At 40.1% G+C, this 25,865-nt stretch overlaps 1 protein-coding gene across 5 annotated transcripts in view; it reads left to right on the top strand.

Moving 5' to 3' along the window:
* The window catches only part of LOC142343188 (uncharacterized), a 42,628-nt gene extending 17,326 nt beyond the window's left edge, over positions 1-25,302 (top strand). Inside the window, exons 1-2 of one of the 5 annotated variants that reach the window (XR_012759191.1) lie at positions 21,327-22,151; positions 24,556-24,689. Coding sequence is in view for 1 of the 5 variants with exons in the window: in XM_075394905.1 (XP_075251020.1) it covers positions 24,556-24,683 (128 nt within the window). In the remaining 4 variants the exon portion in view is untranslated. Of the gene's footprint in view, positions 1-21,326; positions 22,665-23,213; positions 23,858-24,555 lie in introns of those variants that run through there. The other 4 variants (XR_012759192.1, XR_012759190.1, XR_012759193.1 and 1 more) reach the window with 4 other exon arrangements.
* Positions 25,303-25,865: the final 563 nt, after the last annotated feature.

A 25,865-nucleotide genomic window follows, 5' to 3' on the forward strand; every position in this document is an offset into this window, starting at 1 on the left:
ATATCTTGAGGAAAATCCCTATCTTTAAAAATTTTTCTGACAGAAAATCTGAAAATTGCATAGCAGCAGGAAAAACATATGAACGCCTTTGATGAGTTTGTAAAGTTTTTGGTTCTTGACAATTGATATAAAGATGACGGAAAATGTATATATGATTTACCCCTGGCCCTGACTTGATTTGAATTTTTTAGGAATTCTCTTTATAAAAACCCTACATTTGGTAGCGCAACGAATTAGCATTTATTTAAAGAATAGAACCGTTTAACACTTTTACCTGCCTAACCGGATCATAGTAACATAGTAAATCAGCGCTGAATCAAAGTATTTCTCAGTCTGTATTTTTACAATGAACATATTATGATCATCTCACTTTTTACTTTGAAAAGTGTAAACTCAGTAAGAAAAACCAAGTCTGTTCAGTGTAAAAACAGCACTCAATCCTTACACTTAGCCTAAACTGTTCAGAAATTTATTTCAGCCTTTTTTTCTCTGATCGGTGCTCATATAATAGTAAAACTAACGTTCCGGATAAAAAAATTGCCTCCACTAATTTCTACTTAGAGAAAGAAACAAACTGCATAATAGTTAATTTTTGATTGGTTATTAAAACTAATATGCATGAAATGATTTATAAAAATGGAGTATTTGGAGTATTTGCATGCAGTTTCACGTTGCACTTTTTCCGCTGGATTACTTCTCAACTTCGGCCACTGTACTGCGGCAACTGTACTGCGGCCACAAATTCAGCAACTGTATGGGATCACTTCTACATGCCCTTTGGCATGTAGTCGGTGCACTTGTCCCGCTGCATCATTTCTCATATTGCCAGATCTGGAAATCAATAACCAGCTATTTATAAATCTGTTTCCAATTCACTCTGACTCCACCATTGTGGATGATGGGTGTGGGGTTGAAGATGAGACATTGTCCCAAACAATCACCATATTGTTCAGAAAACCATGAGGATCAGATGTGGTTACATAAAAAAGGAAAAATGCACAAACAAGAGAATTTAATGGTTTTGAGTTTTCAAGAAGGCACAAAACAAAAACAATAAAAAGTTTTTTTATAATTCAAATATTTTACAATACCAACTGCTGCCCCCACCGCCCAATTAGTACCACCGGCGGCCTCTCACCAACCCTGCTAGAACCAACTGCAGCCCTCACCAACCCAAGTAGCACCACCAGCAGCCCCCACCACCCCTAGTAGTACCACCAGGAGCCCCGCAGCACCGCTAATAGTACCGCAAGCAGCCCACTACCACCCTTAGTAGTAAAACCAGCAGCCCCCCACCACCCCTAGCAGTACCAACTGCAGCCCCCACCAACCCAAGTAGTACCACCAGCAGCCCCCACCACCTCTAGTAGTACCACCAGCAGCTCCCTACCACCCCTACTAGTACCACCAGCGGCCCCCCACCACCCCTAGTAGTACCACCAGGAGCCCCGCAGCACCGCTAAAAGTACCAACAGCAGCCCCCTACTACCCTTAGTAGTAACACCAGCAGCCCTCACCACCCCTAGTAGTACCACCAGCAGCCCACCACCACCCCTAGTAGTACCACCAGCAGCCCCCTACCACCCCTACTAGTACCACCAGCAGCCCCCCGCCACCCCTAGTAGTACCACCAGGAGCCCCGCAGCACCCCTAGTAGTACCACCCGGAGCCCACTACCACACTAAGTAGTAAAACCAGCAGCCCCACACCACCCCTATTAGTACCAACAGCAGCCCCCACCACCCCTAGCAGTACCACCAGGAGCCCCGCAGCACCGCTAATAGTACCACCAGCAGCCCCCTACAACCCTTAGTAGTAAAACTAGCAGCCCCCCACCACCCCTAGTAGTACCACCAGCAGCCCCCCACCACCCCTAGTAGTACCATCAGCAGCCCCCCGCCAGCCCTAGTAGTACCACCAGCAGCTCCCTACCACCCCTACTAGTACCACCAGCGGCCCCCCACCACCCCTAGTAGTACCACCAGGAGCCCCGCAGCACCGCTAAAAGTACCAACAGCAGCCCCCTACTACCCTTAGTAGTAACACCAGCAGCCCTCACCACCCCTAGTAGTACCACCAGCAGCCCCCTACCACCCCTACTAGTACCACCAGCAGCCCCCCGCCACCCCTAGTAGTACCACCAGGAGCCCCGCAGCACCCCTAGTAGTACCACCCGGAGCCCACTACCACACTAAGTAGTAAAACCAGCAGCCCCACACCACCCCTATTAGTACCAACAGCAGCCCCCACCACCCCTAGCAGTACCACCAGGAGCCCCGCAGCACCGCTAATAGTACCACCAGCAGCCCCCTACAACCCTTAGTAGTAAAACTAGCAGCCCCCCACCACCCCTAGTAGTACCACCAGCAGCCCCCCACCACCCCTAGTAGTACCATCAGCAGCCCCCCGCCAGCCCTAGTAGTACCACCAGCAGTTATTATAGTCAATTATAATTCTATTTTCCCATCTACCGATTAGTATGTACCGATTTTTCCGCGGTTCGGCGACTATTCTGCGACTCTGCAACTATTCTGCGATTTTTCGACTATGCTGCAATTCTGCGACTACTACAACTACTAATACTACTACTACTACTACTACTACTACTACTACTACTACTACTACTACTACTACTACTACTACTACTACTACTACTACTACTACTACTACTACTACTACTACTACTACTTTTACTACTACTACTCTTAATTTGTTCTTTTCAACTGTTTCGATTTTTCCTATTGCTCTTGTGAGTGGTGTGGGAAGTGTGCCGAAGTTTTCCTTCCAAAATAGCCCGACTGAAGATGCTCCACATGAGTGGTCCACAGATGTGGAACGGGGTGAAAAGTGAATAGATTTATTACACGTCAGTTATTAAAATCCGGACATTCGGAGAGGATTGAAACCGATATACTATTGTAAATAGAAGCGGCAGTAGTAGCACCTTGGTGGGGGAGTGCCTATTGATCTACGGGAGGGGGGGGGTTGCCGTGTGATCTACGGGGGGAGGGGGGCGTACACAAACTGAATCTGTTCTCCGAATCTTCAATCGCAAATCTGAATCAAAAATCTCGATAGATTACTCGACTCCCCCACCCCCAAATATACATGGGTATATGAGTCAAAATAGTCAATGGTTATGTATGACCACCCCCTGTAGATTACTCGTTCGACACAACCACAATCCCCCTCCCCGGTAGATATAAAACTGATGTTATAACACTTCAAATCTTCGCATGACACACCCCCCGTAGATCACTCGCTCGACCACAATACCCCACCCCACTGAACCTATTAACTGCAAAAACTGGACACATAACAACCTGAAAAAAAGAAAACTTGAAAAAAAGAAAAAAAGAAAAAGAAGAAGAATCTTTCGCAAAAACTCGTAATTAACTCTTTAACTGGTTTTAACTGATTTTGCACTGGTTTTGCCTTTTAATTACCGGTTTTTGTATTCAAAAACCCTCGATATTTTCCTACGTTTTTGCAGTTATTGTGTTTGTGACTTGTGCAAAATTTAATTTTTTTTCGAAAATTTCAAAATGTATTATGACTTTTGTATAAATAGAAAAGGAATAAAAGCCGACTGTGCATGATTAATTCACGAAAAAAATTGTTGTCTGAGCTCATTCTGCGAAGTTTTCGAGCAAAATTGCCTTAGATTACTATGCAACAGTACTGATTTAGCCTTTTACTTTTGATTTATCGTGAATCAGTACTGGTTTACTATGACACTAGGGTCAGGGTAAAAACTTTAATTCAAACTTTTCTGCTTGCTTTAGCGTAAATTATGCTTATTAAGCATTGATCATGTTTATTGTGAAGCTATTGTGATGTACTTCATTTTTTCTTTAAAATATGTTAACCCTAAGTAAAGGTTACATGCTATTGAGCAAGCATGTTTTGTTCAAAATTTTATGAACAATCTTGTAGTACCGATAATTATAGTAAATGGCTAGTTATTTGTCATTGATATTTATCTAATTGGAGGATCGCTGAGTTTGTTTTTTCATTACCTATGACGAGAAAATCTTTTCTTATCTCTCAGATTTTTCTCTAAGGTAGAAATTTTTTATAGTTATCGTTTAATTCGAAAAACAGTTTTCAAAATCATTTAACAAGTATCAGGTAAAAAAGTTTTTCAAACCCAAATTCTACTTTAGTTTTTTAGTCTCAATATATTCATCATTTTTCTGTCTTTAGGAAGACCTTACGGATAGGTTTACCAAACTTGTTTAGTGGTTCCATGTTGGAACCGAAATTTTAGTTAACTGCATTTCAGTTACGCAAGTTTCCGCTGTGCAGTTTGGTGAAAACATCTAAGTTGGCTCCACTATATCACTATTTCGAGTTGGTTAGAACTAAGACCACTGACATGTAGATACAGTTTCTGTTTTTTGAGCTTTTTTTAGTTCACTGTTATTTTTTTAGTTATCAATGTCTTGTTTGGTTTCTCTGGAAGACTGAAAGTTGTGTTCAATCACTGCCAAATATATAAATTAGCTGGATTTGCTGATAAACATGTTGCCACACTAGTTTACTGAATCAGACATAATAAACGGATAGACATATTGAGTTCTCTTGTGTCATAAGAGCTCTTTCAGAAGGCAATCAACAAGATTTCGGATCCATTATTGAACAACCCAATGGATTGTTTTAGACCGCGCTCTTATGAAGTTTGTTTGCTTGAGGATCGTAAATGATTTTATTCCATTCTTTTGATCCCCACTGATAAAAGTCCGTAATGGCCAACTCAGGACAACTGTCTGATAATGACGTTTTTGGAATCACAAATCTAGCAAATCTCCACAGTTTATGAAGAGCTGTTTCCAACACGGAATGTTTTAATGCAACATGCTCTGCCGTCTGCAAGGGATAACTTTTTTTGGTTATCACCGGTCATCAAGTTGTCACCATGACATTTTTTTCTGTTGAATTTTTTATTTAAATCTCACGAAAGTTTGACACGGCAACGGTTCTCAGTTTGCTGAAAGCGAAACAGCAAAAATGATTCCATTTTAAATGATCAGCGCACTTATTTAATGCTCAAGTCGTTATCAGGTTTAGATAAGGGCTTGCAGATGTCTTTTTTTCATCTGATGATGTTTCAGATAGACAATTAAATTTTTTCCGAATTAATTTTTAAAAAAATACCTCTATATTTCTCTGAAAACATTCGATTTCAAAGTTATGAAAAATTATAGCTAGAAATTAATAATTAATTTCTCTCTTTGTTCATAGGAGGCCGGGAAGACAAACCGAGAGGATATCCAGAGTTTTCTCACAAACAAGAAAGCCAGTAAACTCGGCTAGCAGACGGTTTCGCTGCCGTTCAAACTAAATTCTGTATGGGAAAAATCTGCAAATTCTTTTAAAATACCAAATTTGGACTATCGATCTGTCAAAAAATGACCTTCAGGAAAAGGAACATCAAATTTGAAAGATCAAATTTGAAATAAACTCGTAGTGTCAAAGCCAACAACCATAACCTAAAACGTAAAACCACAATAAATAGAAAATTTCTAATCGATGCAACCTTGCAACCTTTATTGTGAGAAATTAAACTTCAAAGAGATCACAAAAGAGAAATCATGGCAAATTCCGTGGAAAGCCTGCAAATTCCATAGTTTTTTTTGAAGACAAGTATATTAAAAAGTCAATATGACCATAAACTTGTAATTAAAGAAACTTGATAAGTTTTACTCGAAACTCATAAAAATGTTGACTGAACTTATTATTAGTAATCTTTGATTTGAACTGTTTGTTTTTTTAATAACAAAAAATAAGTACTTAAAAAAAGGAAAGCAAATTATTCCAGCCCCAAATGTTTTTGGACCGTAAAAAAAACATTGGAACAAGAGTAGCCTTGCTAAGGCCATTGGTCCGTTAGGAACAAATTATTGTTTCAGATATCTTTGATACGATCAATTTGAGAAAAAAATCAGTATATCAAGAATAAATCGTGCATTTTAGATAAGTATTGGTAAAATTGGCGACAATTGAACAATATCAAAGGAAGCGTTTGTAAACCAAGCTCTCATGGGGGCCAAAAAAATTCGTCTCAGTGATTTTAAGGTGTCTCAATCCGGCAAAGCTAAGAACAGTGTACTAAAGGTGCATATTTTGTGCTATTTTTTATTGAAATTGCTGAATTTTGAAAAAAAAAAATGTTTGCAAATATTCTAGCCAAAAAATGGATCAAAAAGTTCAACAACATTCTTTTATTTATAGAGGTAAACAACACTATTGTTGACGTTGAACATATTTTTTATCCCACTTTGTTAAAAATGGCGTTAAAATAAGAAATTTGTGAACAAATACGATAAAAATTAGTCAGGAACCTCGATAACTTCGTGGAAACATGGAATTAAAACTAATATTTTTCGTTTTATGTTCTACGCTTAGGGGGATAGGGGGATTTTGTAATGAAAGCAATCACAACAACCCTCTAGAATGAATTTTTTTTATTGGCCAAAAATGACTGAAAAAATTCTAATGTGGGTCGGAACTATAAAGTGAGTCGGAAATATTAGGGTTTCTGTATTTTGATAAATATAAATTAGCCCATGAAGTAGCTAATGTTTCTATCGAATGGTACACGTTCAATCCGTTGAGGCTAACGCTGTTTTAAAATTTGCTAATTTTGTTTTGAGATTTTAATTATCGTATTTCACAATTAATTTTACTCCTTTTCAGATTTCCTTTTCGTTCTAACGAACAGTTGCAGGTTTTTAATATGATCAGTTGTTTTTTTGCAATTAGTTCTCTTTTGAACAAAAACCCCAAGAATAAAAATGATCTGTACGAAATGAATTTTTGAAATAATATCATTTCTTAATATATTACTTGCAAACACTGATTTGAGAGCTTAGCAATTCTGCTGGTAGAATTTTAGATTCCATTGAAAGGGGATACTTCAATTTTTTCCCAATCAGCATATTTTGATCAAATATTTCTTCTGTTTATGTTTATGCGTTGTAGAAATGAAATGCAGATTTTGAAAATTAATGCATAATAAAGTAATATGCACAGTAATATGAATAACGATCTGGTTCCAAGTCGTTTTTGGTGACGTACAAAGCACTTTGATTGTTTGGCCATCGCTTTTTTGTGGGAACTTTATTGAATTGAAATAGAAAACTCATTGAAAAACTCAATTGTTAAGTATCTGCAATGATAAATGCTTTGCCAAAATACTCATTTTGTCTTGAAATTGAAAGTAATTTGTTTTTTTTTCAGCATTTAATAATACCTTGTTTTCTTTGAGCTAATTTGCCGTTTCTTTAGCTTGAAAGCCGCCGAGGGCGCGTTTATTCAGCTTGAAAATGTTTTTGTTCTTGATTCAGAAAGTGTATCACCCGCACACAAAATTATTTTAAAAACGCCTTGCGTTTTTTTCCTGATGTCAATGATGTAGTGTAGGAAAGTGAGAGGCCTGAAAACAATTATATAAGGAACACTGAGGTTTTTTCCATTCTGAAACAACGTCTTCTAGTTTCACGCACTGGCTTCTGTCAGCAAGAATTGAACCAAACGTTTTTACTACGCAATTGGAAAATCTGTAAGCACCTAATTTCCTAAGAAACTGCTCATTGGATAATGAGTTGACACTATCGCAAGATCAACAAAAACTCAACCAATTTTTTCTTTCGCGAGAGTTTTTCTTTTTATAAGCATTCATTCACTTGATTCAGCAAACAACGTGCAAAAATATCGCCAACATTCGTGTTATTGAGATCGGCCTATTTTTTGCATACCGTTCCCTTCCTGTTTTCGTAGACAGGACTTACAAAAGAAATCTCAAATTTCCTGCGAAGATGATTACTAAAGTGCAGTTGTTGAAGAGAAGTTATAAATCACTTCCTATGAAAACTAGCATTGAAAACTCTGTTTCCAGTGGCTTTGTTTTTGTCAAGTAAATCATTGGCCTCGTACAATTTTTTCAGCGTAGTTTTTCTGAAAATTAATTGTCCTTTTAGAATCATTATTGAAAAAAAAACTGATCATTGGTTTATGCTCTCTTTTTTATCCCTGATTTTTGAAAACTTTTCATTAAGCAATTTGTAATTTCTAATTTGTTCTCTTGAAAAATATCAACATCTTGAATTTTATCGATGGGGATATTTCTTTTTTCTTGTCCAATTTTTGTTGTGACAGAGTCCTAGTTTTCCTTCTTTGTTGGAAGATCACGCTTAAATTGTTTGCAAAATTCGTTGTGAGCTTGTTTGTCCTTCTACTAGATTATATCAAAAGTCCAACTTATTGCGGCTGAGCTTAACAACTCAGAAATCAAATTGAATAGCGCTTCAAGGTCATTTCAAGCCTTAAAGCTAGAATAGTGTGACAAGCGAAATTTAATGCTACATTCTATCGAAGCCAAACGGATTTGGTCATTTTGTTCAACATTTATATTTAGCAACTATTATTAGTACACAATCGTCATTCACGAAGCCAAACTATAACTCAAACTCGAACTACCTCAACAACCAGCAAAACAATACTACGACCTAACAGTATTTCATCAGATTCTTTGCGATTGGATTGCGAATCAACCTGTTATTGATACAGAATATTCGACAAAACTTCTACATGGTTAACGAATTTCCCATGACATCAAATTTACACTGAAAAAGTGACGTTATGGAAAAATGTTCACATTCTGTCGACATTATTATCTACAACCAATCAACAGTTGAATTTGACATGTAAATCCACGTGACTAGCAGCATAAAAGGAGCTTGAAAAACTACCAAAAATCAGAACAAACTTGTTAATTTTGGTCGTATTAAACTGACATACAGTGCGTATTGAAGCACAATTTCTTGAGCGGTAAATTACTTGTTATCGTGTCTTGTTTCTGCAGATCATATTAGTGATTGTACAGTTTTAACTTTACTTTGACTTGTGAAAAGAGAATTAACTTTGATATTCTCAAAACTTTCTTCCTGAGGAACGAAGTTCCTAAGTAAGAGAAACTTTGTGCAAAGCATAAAGTCAGTTTCTCTTACTGGCTTTCATAAAGCCTACTCTAGTTCAACATTGGTGTTATTGAAACCAATAAAGAGACTTGCTAACAATAAAGTTAGAAAATTATTGTTCTTGTTCAGTTATAGTTACAGTAATTCAGCCCCCTTCTGTAATCTTTGTAGCAGAAAGCTGAAACTTTGTAGAAGTATAGCCAATTTACAAGGCTACATATTGTTGGAAATAGAATTCCTAAATTCGGTTTATAACTTGAGTTATTAACAAAAACTCAACAAAATTTTGATTGTTTCAATTTGAATTACTTTGTTATTCTGAGAGAAACAAGTTTTTTATACAGCAAAGCTGAGCGATTAGTTATCAAGCGTAATAGAGCAACAAGTAATGCAACGGTATTCTACAGTACAGCTGATAATACAGTTCACAAAAATTAACTGCAAAAACACAATATCCGGACAGATTTTAAACCGCTGAAACGAACTGGGCGGTGTAAAGTTTCTTGACTTTGATAGGAGAGCAGCCGTTACATTTGGTCCACCGACCCGGACAGTGGAAGGCAAACTGCTGTCCAATCTGATGAAGAGAGTGCCGAAAGCAACGCTCAAAGAGAATCAAACAAATCAACACCAACAGGCCAGCGAGGCGAACAGAAGAGTGCAATTCAATAAAGAAATTGAAGTGCGAACCCTGCTCAAAGGAAACCAACAAAGCAAAAGCGAACAGCAACCAGGCAAGTCAAGCACAACAAGCAGAGAGGAGCTTCAATCAACAGCTCACAGGTACGATAAGAAGCTTCAAGAGTTAGTGGAAGAAGTTAACACTAAAAGAAGTCTTGGCTACAAAATAATTTAAGATTCAGATCGACCCAATAAATTAAAGGTCCTCTATCAACAGACTGTTCACCTTCTAAAGGAAGAAATACCCAAGCAACTGCAGCGTCGAAACAAGTTTGTGCCGTATCAAGCTAATTTCGTTGAAGAGCATCTGAAAGAAGCAAGGAAGTGCAAAGCAAGTTTAGACTATCATTGGCTTGCATATATAAGCAAAGGCACGCAACCAGCAATGAATGCAGAGCAAAGCAACGCAACCCAAGCAGTGAACGACAGCGAGAGCAACAACTACCAAACAGACAACCCAGTTGCTCGAACAGTGCAAAATGGAGCAACAGCAAGCGGCCAAGAGACGGAGAATGCTTCTGAAACATCTTCAGCAAAGCAAAGGCGCGAGGAAAGGATGAAGAAATTCGACATCGAATTCGAAACCAAGATGCGACTCGAACAAGCACGGTTTGAGCGGAGGAGGCTAGAGCTGGAAATGCAAATGAAGGAACTGGAAACCAAGCATCAACTACTGGAGGAAGAGCGCGAGCTAGAGCGCAAAGTGAAGAGAACAGCATTAGAGAACGATGATGCTCGTTCCCAACCAACCATTGCTCGAGACAAATCACCCTTCAACTGGACACCCAAGAAGAGAGATGTCTCTGACTGGGCCAGCAGAATCGACAACCTTCTAACACCAGATCGATCAACAGCTCGCTTCGAAGTGACCCCCGAAGTGAACAGGCAAAGTCGCTTCTCAAGATATCGCAGATCACGAGACCAATCCTCAAGTGCTGAAGACCGAGACGTTTCCCCCAGAGCTGGTCTATTACGATACAACACTGGCTATTCAGGTAGTAGTAACATACCAAAGCTGAAGTTGAACAACTTCGACGGAAACCCTCTCGAATGGCCGGAGTGGTCTAGTATGTTCATTGCTACAGTTGATGAACGACCAATACCAGACTAAGAGAAGATGAGCCATCTGAAGACTCTACTGACAGACAAGGCAAGGTCAGCAATCTCTGGAATGGGCTATTCTGGACAGTTCTATGGTGCTGCATGGAGCATTCTGGAGAGGAAATTTGGAAGGCCTCATGTGATCATTGATGCACAACTGGAGAGCCTTCGCAAAGCAAGTCAGGTGAAACCACACGACTCAACAGGTCTGATCAGTTTCTCAGTTATTGTTTCGAACTTTGTGAATGTGCTCAAAGAGTACAAGCAGATTGGTGATCTGCAGTCAAGCTCGACACTGTATATGGCAGTAGATAAACTACCCCAAGTTCTCAAAGAGAAGTGGTGGTTCTATGTTGATGATAAAGATGAAGATTGGCCTGATCTGATTATGTTTGAAAAATGGCTATCAAGGATAGCATTCGTGCACGACGGGTTTTCAGCTTTCAAGGGAGAGCGAAGAGAAGAAGACCGAAGAAGCACAAATAGATACAAACGGTTCTCGAAAACGTCGAACTTCAGCGCAAGTTCCAACGTTAAAGAAACGAAGCAAACGCAAAATGATCACTGTCCGCTAGCTGATGGCACTCATAAAATATGGAACTGTCCACTATTCAGGAACATGAGTGTGAATGATCGGTACGCAGCAGTGAGAAAGCAACGCTTATGTTACGGATGTCTAGGCAAAGGACATGCAATCAAAGATTGTAGAGTCAATGCGTGCGGCATCAATGGATGCATCAAGAAGCACAACCAATTGCTACAGTCAGAAAACCAAATGGACGAGGGCAATCATGCAGTCAACGTAAGCGCAGCCACAATCAACCAGAGTAACGAAGTTACTAGCTTTCTTCAGATAGTTCCTGTCTCGTTACAGAGCGGTGGCAACAGGCTGAACACATATGCTTTCCTCGATAGTGGATCAACGGTTTCGTTCATCGATCAAAGTGTGCAAGAGAAGTTATGGGCCCAAGGCACCGGTGTGACGCTCAACATAGCTGGTATACACGGAACGAAGGATCTGAAGACAGAAAGGGTTCCTCTCAAAATAAAGGGACTACATTCAAAGGTGCATTCAATCGAAGCGTTTGCACACCCGTCAATCTTCTTGGGAAACACAAACTACAACTACAACAAGCTGAAGCAAAGCTTCAACCACTTGAGTGTTTTACCCAACAAAAGCTTCAATTTGATGGAAGTTGGCATCATCCTTGGTCAAGATGCTTATGAGCTACAACGCCCATTGGACTATAAGATAGGAACACGAAGTGAACCTTTCGCCGTTCTAACCGAGCTAGGATGGGTAGTCAGTGGACCCATGACGGGCAAAAGAAGACAATATGTTTGTCATTTTGCCTTCACTGAAGATGTGAAAGTGGCAGAGAATATTCAAACCTGGTAGGACATAGAAACCTATGCTTCCAAAATCAACGTCGTCAGCCAGTCAAAGAAGGAACTGCAGGCATAAAAGATGCTAGAGAGTACGACAAAGTTCACAGGCGAGGGGCATGAAGTGGGAAAGCTGTGGAGTGAACCAGAGCCAAACCTACCGAACAACTACAGCTCAGCCTTGGGTCAGCTTTACTCACTGGAGCGAAGATTCCAAAGGGACCCAAACCTGAAGAATTTGTATCAACAGTCAATAGATACAGATGTAGAAAAAAGATTCGTAAAGATATTGGACGAGTCCGAAATGAAAGGCACCTTTTGGGAAAGAATGGTATTTGCCACATCATCCAGTGCTAAACCCGAACAAGCCTGGCAAAGTAAGACGTGTTTGCAATGCCGCATCAAAGTACAAAAACTTATGCCTAAATGATAAGCTACTAGCAGGACCTGATCTTCTACATGGGTTGATTGGAACAATATTCAGATTCCGTGAAAGACCAATAGCCCTGACAGCTTACATCGAATCGATGTTTCTACAAGTGCAAGTTCCCGAACAGGACAGAAGTTGCTTGAGGTTCTTATGGCGTCCTAGAACAAACGAGCCTTTTCAGATATACGAATATCAGCGTCATGTTTTTGGAGCTAAAAGTTCTCCAACTTGTGCAAACTATGCTCTCAAGCGAGTGGGACTGGACAACGAAAAAGAGTATCCGATTGCAGCAAAGGCAATACAAAACAACTTCTACATGGACGATTTCATCAAATCAGTAGAAACCCCGGAAGAAGCAATTGAAGTTTTCAACCAACTACAACCTCCTCTCTCACAACATGGATTTGAATTGAAGAAGTGGATAAGCAACAACGATGCAGTTGCCGAAGCAATCCCAGAAGACTTGAAGTCAATCAGCAACACGAAGCAAGTCGAAGTGGAACCCAGTACGGAGGGATCTTCAGTGCTAGGACTACAATGGACCGTTACTGATGATAGCCTTCAAGTATGCAAACAGAGGTACAAACAAGGAAGTTGAAGCACCTATAACCCAGAGGGAGATTCTGTCACTGGTATCTTCAGTATTCGACCCGATCGGTTTGTTTGCTCCGTTCAGTGTTCAAATGAGACGACTTCTGAAAGGCATCTGGACTAAGAATGGACAACATTGGGACAACGATGTGGAGCCTAGTGAAGAAGAAGAATTCCTGAGATGGAAAGAACAACTTCCAATAGTGGCTGAAACAAGCATCGATAGAAGATACTTCAACAGAGAGAGGGATAAAACTGAGCTTCATGTGTTTGCTGACGCATCTGAAGACACGATGTGTGCAGTGGCCTATCTACGTTCACAACCAAAAGAATACTCAGCTGACTTAGCATTTGTCATTGGAAAATGCAGAGTGGCACCGATGAGGCATCTTTCAATACCACGATTGGAGTTGCAAGCGGCAGTCATGGCAGTGAGGTTGAAAGAACAGATAGTCAAGGAACATGAAATGAAGATAAATAGTTGCAGTTTTTGGTCAGACTCAACTACGGTATTGCAGTGGATACACAGTTCCCATCGCAAAAAACAAGTGTTTGTGGCCAATCGAGTAGCTGAGATACTAGATACAACTGATGTTTCACAGTGGAAACATGTCAGCGGTATCAACAACCCAGCGGACGTTGGCACCAGAGCAATCAACATTGAAGAACTCAAGAGAAGTGAGTGGCTCACTGGGCCGGCCTGGTTAAAACGACCAGAAAGTGAATGGCCGGAGCAGGTGAACCTAATCTTCGCATCAGATGAAGAGAATATGCCCTCATCAGTCTTCATAATACAGGCTGAAGAGAAGAAAGCTGTTATTCAGTGGGAACGATTCAGTAATTTTAATAGACTAGTAAATACAGTGGTATACGTACAGCGAGCATTGAACAAACACCAACCAGCAACACTCGTAGTCAGCATTGAGGAAAGAGAAAAAGCAAAAGCAACGATCTTCAAGTTACTACAAGAACAGTTTGGTGAAGAGATGAAACCTCTCAAAGCTGAAAAAGAAATTCCAAAAGTCAGCAAAATTCTGCAATTCTCCCCTTTCCTAGATGAAGAAGGACTTATTCGAGCAAAAGGCAGAATAGACAAAAGTCAGTTGGACTTCAATGCAAAGCATCCAATGCTGTTACATTGGAAACATCGTGCGGTTGAATTATTCTTGCGACATGAGCACAAGGACAATCAGCACGAGAGTACTGAGCATGTAAGAAACATTGTTCAGCAGAAGATGTGGATCCTAGGCATACGGAACGCCTTAAGATCAATCAAGAACAAGTGCGTTACCTGCAGAAAGGGCAGAACACAAACGATAGCACCAGTCATGGCAGATCTACCCGAAGAGCGGTTAGATGCTTCAACAGCCTTTACAAATATTGGAGTCGACTACTTTGGCCCTTTCATTGTGAAGATTGGGCGAAGAAATGAAAAGCGATGATGTTGTCTCTTTACTTGTCTAACTATGAGAGCTGTGCATATAGAAGTGGTACCTAAGTTGGACACTGATAGTTGTCTCAATGCAATAATGAGATTTATTGCTCGAAGAGGCAAATCGAATACAATCATCAGTGACAACGGGACAAACGTTGTTGGAGCTGAAAGAGAGTTTGCAGAGTATGTCCATTGCGGCATGGAACAAAGAAGGGATCGAAGAACATCTAATTCAACGAGGGATTAGATGGAAGTTCAACCCACCCGCAGCACCTCATTTTGGAGGAGTATGGGAGTGGTTGGTGAGAAGTTGCAAGAAAGCAATGTATGCAGTGTTGGGGAACAGATCAGTCACCGAGGACGTTCTTTCAACAACGATGTGCATCGTTGAGCAGACTTTGAATGCGAGACCTTTGACTCCAGTCAGTTCAGATGTTAATGACTTAGAAGCATTGACTCCCAATCACTTCTTGCTTGGCAACAGGAACGTTTGCTTACCCTATCTACCATGCGCCGAAGATTTTGTTGATCATCGAAAGCTCTTTCGACAAACTCAAGCCTAGTATGTTCATTGCTACAGTTGATGAACGACCAATACCAGACTAAGAGAAGATGAGCCATCTGAAGACTCTACTGACAGACAAGGCAAGGTCAGCAATCTCTGGAATGGGCTATTCTGGACAGTTCTATGGTGCTGCATGGAGCATTCTGGAGAGGAAATTTGGAAGGCCTCATGTGATCATTGATGCACAACTGGAGAGCCTTCGCAAAGCAAGTCAGGTGAAACCACACGACTCAACAGGTCTGATCAGTTTCTCAGTTATTGTTTCGAACTTTGTGAATGTGCTCAAAGAGTACAAGCAGATTGGTGATCTGCAGTCAAGCTCGACACTGTATATGGCAGTAGATAAACTACCCCAAGTTCTCAAAGAGAAGTGGTGGTTCTATGTTGATGATAAAGATGAAGATTGGCCTGATCTGATTATGTTTGAAAAATGGCTATCAAGGATAGCATTCGTGCACGACGGGTTTTCAGCTTTCAAGGGAGAGCGAAGAGAAGAAGACCGAAGAAGCACAAATAGATACAAACGGTTCTCGAAAACGTCGAACTTCAGCGCAAGTTCCAACGTTAAAGAAACGAAGCAAACGCAAAATGATCACTGTCCGCTAGCTGATGGCACTCATAAAATATGGAACTGTCCACTATTCAGGAACATGAGTGTGAATGATCGGTACGCAGCAGTGAGAAAGCAACGCTTATGTTACGGATGTCTAGGCAAAGGACATGCAATCAAAGATTGTAGAGTCAATGCGTGCGGCATCAATGGATGCATCAAGAAGCACAACCAATTGCTACAGTCAGAAAACCAAATGGACGAGGGCAATCATGCAGTCAACGTAAACGCAGCAATAATCAACCAGAGTAACGAAGTTACTAGCTTTCTTCAGATAGTTCCTGTCTCGTTACAGAGCGGTGGCAACAGGTTGAACACATATGCTTTCCTCGATAGTGGATCAACGGTTTCGTTCATCGATCAAAGTGTGCAAGAGAAGTTACGGGCCCAAGGCACCGGTGTGACGCTCAACATAGCTGGCATACACGGAACGAAGGATCTGAAGACAGAAAGGGTTCCTCTCAAAATAAAGGGACTACATTCAAAGGTGCATTCAATCGAAGCGTTTGCACACCCGTCAATCTTCTTGGGAAACACAAACTACAACTACAACAAGCTGAAGCAAAGCTTCAACCACTTGAGTGTTTTACCCAACAAAAGCTTCAATTTGATGGAAGTTGGCATCATCCTTGGTCAAGATGCTTATGAGCTACAACGCCCATTGGACTATAAGATAGGAACACGAAGTGAACCTTTCGCCGTTCTAACCGAGCTAGGATGGGTAGTCAGTGGACCCATGACGGGCAAAAGAAGACAATATGTTTGTCATTTTGCCTTCACTGAAGATGTGAAAGTGGCAGAGAATATTCAAACCTGGTAGGACATAGAAACCTATGCTTCCAAAATCAACGTCGTCAGCCAGTCAAAGAAGGAACTGCAGGCATAAAAGATGCTAGAGAGTACGACAAAGTTCACAGGCGAGGGGCATGAAGTGGGAATGCTGTGAAGTGAACCAGAGCCAAACCTACCGAACAACTACAGCTCAGCCTTGGGTCAGCTTTACTCACTGGAGCGAAGATTCCAAAGGGACCCAAACCTGAAGATTTTGTATCAACAGTCAATAGATACAGATGTAGAAAAAAGATTCGTAAAGATATTGGACGAGTCCGAAATGAAAGGCACCTTTGGGAAAGAATGGTATTTGCCACATCATCCAGTGCTAAACCCGAACAAGCCTGGCAAAGTAAGACGTGTTTGCAATGCCGCATCAAAGTACAAAAACTTATGCCTAAATGATAAGCTACTATAAGGACCTGATCTTCTACATGGGTTGATTGGAACAATATTCAGATTCCGTGAAAGACCAATAGCCCTGACAGCTTACATCGAATCGATGTTTCTACAAGTGCAAGTTCCCGAACAGGACAGAAGTTGCTTGAGGTTCTTATGGCGTCCTAGAACAAACGAGCCTTTTCAGATATACGAATATCAGCGTCATGTTTTTGGAGCTAAGAGTTCTCCAACTTGTGCAAACTATGCTCTCAAGCGAGTGGGACTGGACAACGAAAAAGAGTATCCAATTGCAGCAAAGGCAATACAAAACAACTTCTACATGGACGATTTCATCAAATCAGTAGAAACCCCGGAAGAAGCAATTGAAGTTTTCAACCAACTACAACCTCCTCTCTCACAACATGGATTTGAATTGAAGAAGTGGATAAGCAACAACGATGCAGTTGCCGAAGCAATCCCAGGAGACTTGAAGTCAATCAGCAACACGAAGCAAGTCGAAGTGGAACCCAGTACGGAGGGATCTTCAGTGCTAGGACTACAATGGACCGTTACTGATGATAGCCTTCAAGTATGCAGAGGTACAAACAAGGAAGTTGAAGCACCTATAACCCAGAGGGAGATTCTGTCACTGGTATCTTCAGTATTCGACCCGATCGGTTTGTTTGCTCCGTTCAGTGTTCAAATGAGACGACTTCTGAAAGGCATCTGGACTAAGAATGGACAACATTGGGACAACGATGTGGAGCCTAGTGAAGAAGAAGAATTCCTGAGATGGAAAGAACAACTTCCAATAGTGGCTGAAACAAGCATCGATAGAAGATACTTCAACAGAGAGAGGGATAAAACTGAGCTTCATGTGTTTGCTGACGCATCTGAAGACACGATGTGTGCAGTGGCCTATCTACGTTCACAACCAAAAGAATACTCAGCTGACTTAGCATTTGTCATTGGAAAATGCAGAGTGGCACCGATGAGGCATCTTTCAATACCACGATTGGAGTTGCAAGCGGCAGTCATGGCAGTGAGGTTGAAAGAACAGATAGTCAAGGAACATGAAATGAAGATAAATAGTTGCAGTTTTTGGTCAGACTCAACTACGGTATTGCAGTGGATACACAGTTCCCATCGCAAAAAACAAGTGTTTGTGGCCAATCGAGTAGCTGAGATACTAGATACAACTGATGTTTCACAGTGGAAACATGTCAGCGGTATCAACAACCCAGCGGACGTTGGCACCAGAGCAATCAACATTGAAGAACTCAAGAGAAGTGAGTGGCTCACTGGGCCGGCCTGGTTAAAACGACCAGAAAGTGAATGGCCGGAGCAGGTGAACCTAATCTTCGCATCAGATGAAGAGAATATGCCCTCATCAGTCTTCATAATACAGGCTGAAGAGAAGAAAGCTGTTATTCAGTGGGAACGATTCAGTAATTTTAATAGACTAGTAAATACAGTGGTATACGTACAGCGAGCAATGAACAGACACCAACCAGCAACACTCGTAGTCAGCATTGAGGAAAGAGAAAAAGCAAAAGCAACGATCTTCAAGTTACTACAAGAACAGTTTGGTGAAGAGATGAAATCTCTCAAAGCTGAAAAGGAAATTCCAAAAGTCAGCAAAATTCTGCAATTCTCCCCTTTCCTAGATGAAGAAGGACTTATTCGAGCAAAAGGCAGAATAGGCAAAAGTCAGTTGGACTTCAATGCAAAGCATCCAATGCTGTTACATTGGAAACATCGTGCGGTTGAATTATTCTTGCGACATGAGCACAAGGACAATCAGCACGAGGGTACTGAGCATGTAAGAAACATTGTTCAGCAGAAGATGTGGATCCTAGGCATACGGAACGCCTTAAGATCAATCAAGAACAAGTGCGTTACCTGCAGAAAGGGCAGAACACAAACGATAGCACCAGTCATGGCAGATCTACCCGAAGAGCGGTTAGATGCTTCAACAGCCTTTACAAATATTGGAGTCGACTACTTTGGCCCTTTCATTGTGAAGATTGGGCGAAGAAATGAAAAGCGATGATGTTGTCTCTTTACTTGTCTAACTATGAGAGCGGTGCATATAGAAGTGGTACCTAAGTTGGACACTGATAGTTGTCTCAATGCAATAATGAGATTTATTGCTCGAAGAGGCAAATCGAATACAATCATCAGTGACAACGGGACAAACGTTGTTGGAGCTGAAAGAGAGTTTGCAGAGTATGTCCATTGCGGCATGGAACAAAGAAGGGATCGAAGAACATCTAATTCAACGAGGGATTAGATAGAAGTTCAACCCACCCGCAGCACCTCATTTTGGAGGAGTATGGGAGTGGTTGGTGAGAAGTTGCAAGAAAGCAATGTATGCAGTGTTGGGGAACAGATCAGTCACCGAGGACGTTCTTTCAACAACGATGTGCATCGTTGAGCAGACTTTGAATGCGAGACCTTTGACTCCAGTCAGTTCAGATGTTAATGACTTAGAAGCATTGACTCCCAATCACTTCTTGCTTGGCAACAGGAACGTTTGCTTACCCTATCTACCATGCGCGGAAGATTTTGTTGATCATCGAAAGCTCTTTCGACAAACTCAAGCCTATGCAAATCTCATATGGGACAGATTTCGTAAAGAATATCTGCCAACTCTGAATAATCGGCAAAAATGGCGATCTACGGCGAACGAAACCCTTAGAGAAGGCGATCTCGTTTGGTTGATCGAAGACAGCGATAACTGTGGATATTACAATCTATGTCGAGTTGCGGAGACCATCGATGGGTCTGACGGTGTGATTCGATCAGCTATAATTCGAACGAACGACGGAGTGTACAAGAGACCAATAGTGAAGCTCGCCCCAGTACTACCTCGAAAAGATGTTTTCGCGATGGAAAACAGGGTTGGCGATATTGAGGCTGAGCTTAACAACTCAGAAATCAAATTGAATAGCGCTTCAAGGTCATTTCAAGCCTTAAAGCTAGAATAGTGTGACAAGCGAAATTTAATGCTACATTCTATCGAAGCCAAACGGATTTGGTCATTTTGTTCAACATTTATATTTAGCAACTATTATTAGTACACAATCGTCATTCACGAAGCCAAACTATAACTCAAACTCGAACTACCTCAACAACCAGCAAAACAATACTACGACCTAACAGTATTGCATCAGATTCTTTGCGATTGGATTGCGAATCAACCTGTTATTGATACAGAATATTCGACAAAACTTCTACATGGTTAACGAATTTCCCATGACATCAAATTTACACTGAAAAAGTGACGTTATGGAAAAATGTTCACATTCTGTCGACATTATTATCTACAACCAATCAACAGTTGAATTTGACATGTAAATCCACATGACTAGCAGCATAAAAGGAGCTTGAAAAACTACCAAAAATCAGAACAAACTTGTTAATTTTGGTCGTATTAAACTGACATACAGTGCGTATTGAAGCACAATTTCTTGAGCGGTAAATTACTTGTTATCGTGTCTTGTTTCTGTAGATCATATTAGTGATTGTACAGTTTTAACTTTACTTTGACTTGTGAAAAGAGAATTAACTTTGATATTCTCAAAACTTTCTTCCTGAGGAACGAAGTTCCTAAGTAAGAGAAACTTTGTGCAAAGCATAAAGTCAGTTTCTCTTACTGGCTTTCATAAAGCCTACTCTAGTTCAACATTGGTGTTATTGAAACCAATAAAGAGACTTGCTAACAATAAAGTTAGAAAATTATTGTTCTTGTTCAGTTATAGTTACAGTAGTTCAGCCCCCTTCTGTAATCTTTGTAGCAGAAAGCTGGAATTTTTTAGAAGTATAGCCAATTTACAAGGCTACAATTTGTTGGAAATAGAATTCCTAAATTCGGTTTATAACTTGAGTTATTAACAAAAACTCAACAAAATTTTGATTGTTTCATTTTGAATTATTTTGTTATTCTGGGAGAAACAAGTTTGTTATACAGCAAAGCTGAGCGATTAGTTGTCAAGCGTAATAGAGCAACAAGTAATGCAACGGTATTCTACAGTATAGCGGATAATACAGTTCACAAAAGTTAACTGCAAAAACACAATATCCGGACAGATTTGAAACCGCTGAAACGAACTGGGCGGTGTAAAGTTTTCCTTGACTTTGATAGGAGAGCTGCCGTTACACAACTGTAGAAAAGGAAAATTTTTGGCGTTGCCAAACAATATAACACTGTATCGATTTTTGAGAGTAGCCCGAAATTTAAATTGAAAAGGGCTGCTGCAGCATGGCACCTGGTTGTGTTTGAAGAAGTGATAGCATACGCGTTTTTCTCTAGTAGAAGGTTGTTCATCTAACAGGTTTATATGAGCGGAAGCATTCAAGTTTTTTTCAGCGCTTTTTTGTGAGTGCTGCGTACCCGCGATGCAATTTTAACTAAACCTTTAACTAATCGTTCTAACAAATGCGTTGTCTTCAATTAGGTTCTTGCCTTTACACTGAAACTCCTCAAATGTTCTGAGATTATTGACATATCAAATTTGCGACGGGCTTCCTCGTTTGTTTCACAATGATATGCACCCCACTGAGTTTACCATGACGGAGGCACCAAGGCCAAGACGCAGAATACAAAGAGCCAACTGTGGGCCACACAGTTTTTCTTAAAAGTCAAAAGCTCTTCTAATACTTCAGCACTTGTCAGTAGCCAAGTGAAAACAAAAGTATCATAGCTTGGAATAGCTAAGGAGTAGCCCAGAATAGCTAACTCATGTTACTTACCCTGGTCGCGTGATCATGGAGTCAATTTTATATGCTTTTAATTGACCAGAGACCGATCTCATAGTTCCAAACTGCGAACTGCTTCCAACACTTTGAAATGTTTCTAAGTTTAACCCATTTTGGTTTCGGTTTCTGCATAGTTGTCAACCAAACGATACCGACGGTGATGAGAAAGTTTTTTTCATTTTGTTTCCGATTCCATGAGTTAGTGGCCAGTCGACAAGACAAAACAAAAGTGAACACAATGAAATTCCTTATTACACTACCCAGCTGACTATCAACCGTTGAGCGATGGAAGAACAAAAAAAATCCTAGACGTAATCAAAGAAAGCAAAAGATACTGTATCGGGCGTCAACTTGGGAAACGCTTGCAAAGAGGCGGAATAACTTCACCTCCAGCAATAGTTCGAAAACCAGATTTTTGTTGGCGCTGTTAAAAGGCACACCAAAATAGTGATTCTCCAACATTTGGAAACTTGGATCCGCTCGCCAAGTCCACTAATTTCTAAATTTGTTAGGAATGTCATAGCTTGCTTTGACTGATTTAAAGTTGCAATTCAAAGCGTGAAGAAAGGGATCAATGTTGTTTTTTTGACGGCCCAGTGACTGCAATATTGAAAAAAGTTGAATTTTCGCAGGCACTTTTGTTTCATCAAAATAATAAGGTTTGACCTTAAATTTGTCAATTAAACGAAGGCCTTCGATTTCACATGTGTGCAATTTTTTTATCCCCTGGGAAAATTTCTATTGTCGTGCGCGAAGCCGTACGACAAGAAAAATCGCAGTTTTGGCGAAATGTCCTTGAAAGCAAAGTATTTGTGCTCATCATGGCAGTGCTTGAATTTTGTTCTAGCCTTTTTTGGTTGCTTTAATCATGCCTACTGGGACAGAATACTCAACCACTCTTCATTGATCAAGTATGTTTCTGTTTATCATTTAGTTTACCCCCTGCTGCTTATTTCCTACGACCATGATTGCGATGCAAAAAAAATTTCGGTTTGATTCTGGAATAGGATAGAAGAATAGTTTCATTTTAGGATAGGAATTCTCTGAGGATTTTAGATGCAATTTCTTTTTGATAAACTTAAGAGCCTCGGAGCGTCGCAAAGGAAAGTTTGCTGGCATATAGCGGAAGGTTGAAATTAATTTATGGCAGAAGTTCAAATCTGCTAGTCCGATAGAAAAATTACTGCAAGATGGTGAATGAATTTCCAGTCTTGTTTTGAAGCCACAGGTCTCTAAAAGCCATTAAAGCTTGTCCGATATTATTCACTGTTGACAAAAGTTGGAAAACATGTCCGGCTGATTTAGATCACACTCTTTTTGGGTCTTTCCCATTATAGCCCCCCCCCATGAAATTATAGCCCCCCCATTATGGTATAATTACGATGTTTGGGGGGGGGGGGGGGCTATAGGTTATCTGACCACTAAGCTGGGGGGCTATAATGGGAAAGACCCCTCTTTTTATCTTTCGTGGACCATCATTGCGAGTATATAGCTTCGAACTTGAATAAATCTTGGTCATATTTTGAGGCTGCGTGAAGATCATATGTGTTTTAACCGGATAAAATGGTATCTATCCTCAATAATTGCCAAATCATGCACTTTCTCTGTTAAGCTGCTCTCTGTCGAACGAGACGTTCCCTTTTTAACTGCTAGTTGTTTGTTCCTGTGAGCCACTATTGTCAGGAAATAAAGAAACTGGCACACTGTCACTGATGTTCAAAACGTGAGTCGTGTAATAGCAAGTAAGGGGATGAATTATCGATTGTGTTAGGGTATTAAAGGGGAGACAATTTTTTCAAGCAAATCGCACCTGGGGTAGTATTCTTTGCTAATCGGAGAGAGAAGTGCTTGTGTGGACCAAACATTTACAATTAAACCAGTTATTTGGTGCTTTCACGGTCTCAACTCGGTAATCTGCCTTCGAACCCCAGAGGCGTCCTAAAGATGACAAATGAGTTTTTTAATTTTTTCTTTGTTTCCAATTATGGTCTATTCAGATGGATGTTATTGCAATTTGAAACAAGCGCACTCTTACAACTCTCGATAGGTCTATTGCAAACATAGTAAAGCGGATCTTTGCTTGAACTCTTCTAGCATACAATTGGTAAAGAGATTTTCTTGTTTAGGGCATTCTTGCTACATTTTTACAACATTGTATGTCTTGCCAAATCTTTTCAAGATTAATCACGCTTTAATCTTGACTGAGATGACTGAGAAGAATCATGCAAGATAGCCATTATAATGGAGAGTGTAAGAGCAAGATACGATCTAATGAAAATCTTGCGTGATTTTTCTCACATTAGGAGAGTCACTAACTTCTGACTTGTTCAAGCAGACCAGCTCTGCATAAGAAAAGTTGCTCAACAAAAAGTTGTAAGCAGACGGAAGGGCAAAGAGCAGTGGAAACATTCCTCGTTTATAGACATGGATTCCGATCATTTTCCCCAAAATATATTGTTCAGTCTGGTGTTTAACAGTCGAATTCCTAACCTTAAAATTTTATACTCACATAAAAATTGCATCTAATGGGCGTTATGACGTTATAGCATTTGAAAAGGTCAAGGCAGAGACTCCATTTAAAAATTTGGCGAAGGCATTAAGTGGTGAATTGAGCAGTGAAACAAGTGGATCTCTTTTGCCCCCCCCCCCCCCCTCCACTACCCAGCTAAATGGGTATAAAATTTTTACTCTTCTCAAGGCCCACGTGTTTGTTATTTTTTTAACAACCTGATATATAACATCATGGAAATTGCAAGGGGTTGTCAAAAGAAATAGAATAGAACCAAAAATGTTTTATTTTAGTAGATGACGATGAGTCTCTTATCATGTTCCTCTTGGAAAATGGATTTCCCAGCAGTCTTGTGAACCACGATGACGGACAGGGCAAAAACATTGTGGATATGGCAACCAATGGGGAAAGATATAATTGATTTGAGAGCAAGAACGATGCCATAGCATAACTCTTTCGCAGATCTAATAGAAGAGATAGTAATTTAAGCCTTTGTGACTGTTACCAGCCAGAATTAGTGAGCTGTAAGATCGAATAATATCTAATCTCAAACTGGAATTGGTTGTCAGGAAATTTAATATTTTCTAATAAACAATCTTTAATAAATTTGTAATTCTAAAATACACTCTATGTATATATATGTACATTTTTTCGTTCACTCGTTTCTGTGATTTATTTTTTAATGAACTTATAGTAATAATGTTTATAGTTAAAGCGATTTTGAATGTTAATGAAATGCCAATACGTTATATGTAAGGGATCATTTCTGTGCCCTCCACCACGGCTTCTTGAGCACATATTTAGTACAAACCCTCCCCCCCCCCCCCCCCCCCCCCGGTGAACGTGCTAAACAGAATTGATTCGAATTAGAAAGGAAGCATAACTTCATCCTGTCTAACACTCTCGCATCCAAACTTTAAATGTAAATATTTCTGTTCAGTATTAGCTTTTCGTCATAAATTTGTAGATTATTGCATTGAATGTCAAAAAACTTGCAAATGTTTTAATTTTTAAATTATTAAAAAAGTTCTACAAATTTGCCTATTTTGCGATACGCAGCATATTTTGAGGCCCATTTATCACTTGACAATTTCTCTGTTAATCTAATTAAATATTTTGAATTTGGAAGTTATCAGAAATATTAAGACGGGACCAAAGTACAGGATATCCAAGGTTCAAGACTGCTCCATTTTTCTACTTTTCTTTCAATCGAGTCAACCACAATAAAAAACAAAAATAATGCGACACTGCAAAACTGCATTTGATAATGCCCAACACGGTGCTTGCTTTAAAACACAAATATGGGTAACCAGGTGTTGTTTCGACAGGTCCAACAGCTTACTCCATACTCCAACCATACTCGCATCTTAAATGTGCCAATTTTAGACTGATATCATACTGTGGTCATTTCATAATTCGATCAGCCGACTAGGGTGATGAAATAACCAGTATAGTAAGTTGATTTTCGTGGATCTATTCTATATCAGTTTTCCAAGCATGAAATTTTTGCAGACCAAGCAAATCTGATACATTTGTACACGCATACATGCTATATAACAACAGAAATTTGTAACGGGGGTCACAATAAGGCAGCAGTTGGGAA

Source organism: Convolutriloba macropyga, chromosome 7 (genome assembly GCF_964194025.1).
Source record: "Convolutriloba macropyga chromosome 7, txConMacr16.3, whole genome shotgun sequence".
NCBI classification, from domain to species: Eukaryota; Metazoa; Xenacoelomorpha; order Acoela; family Convolutidae; genus Convolutriloba; species Convolutriloba macropyga.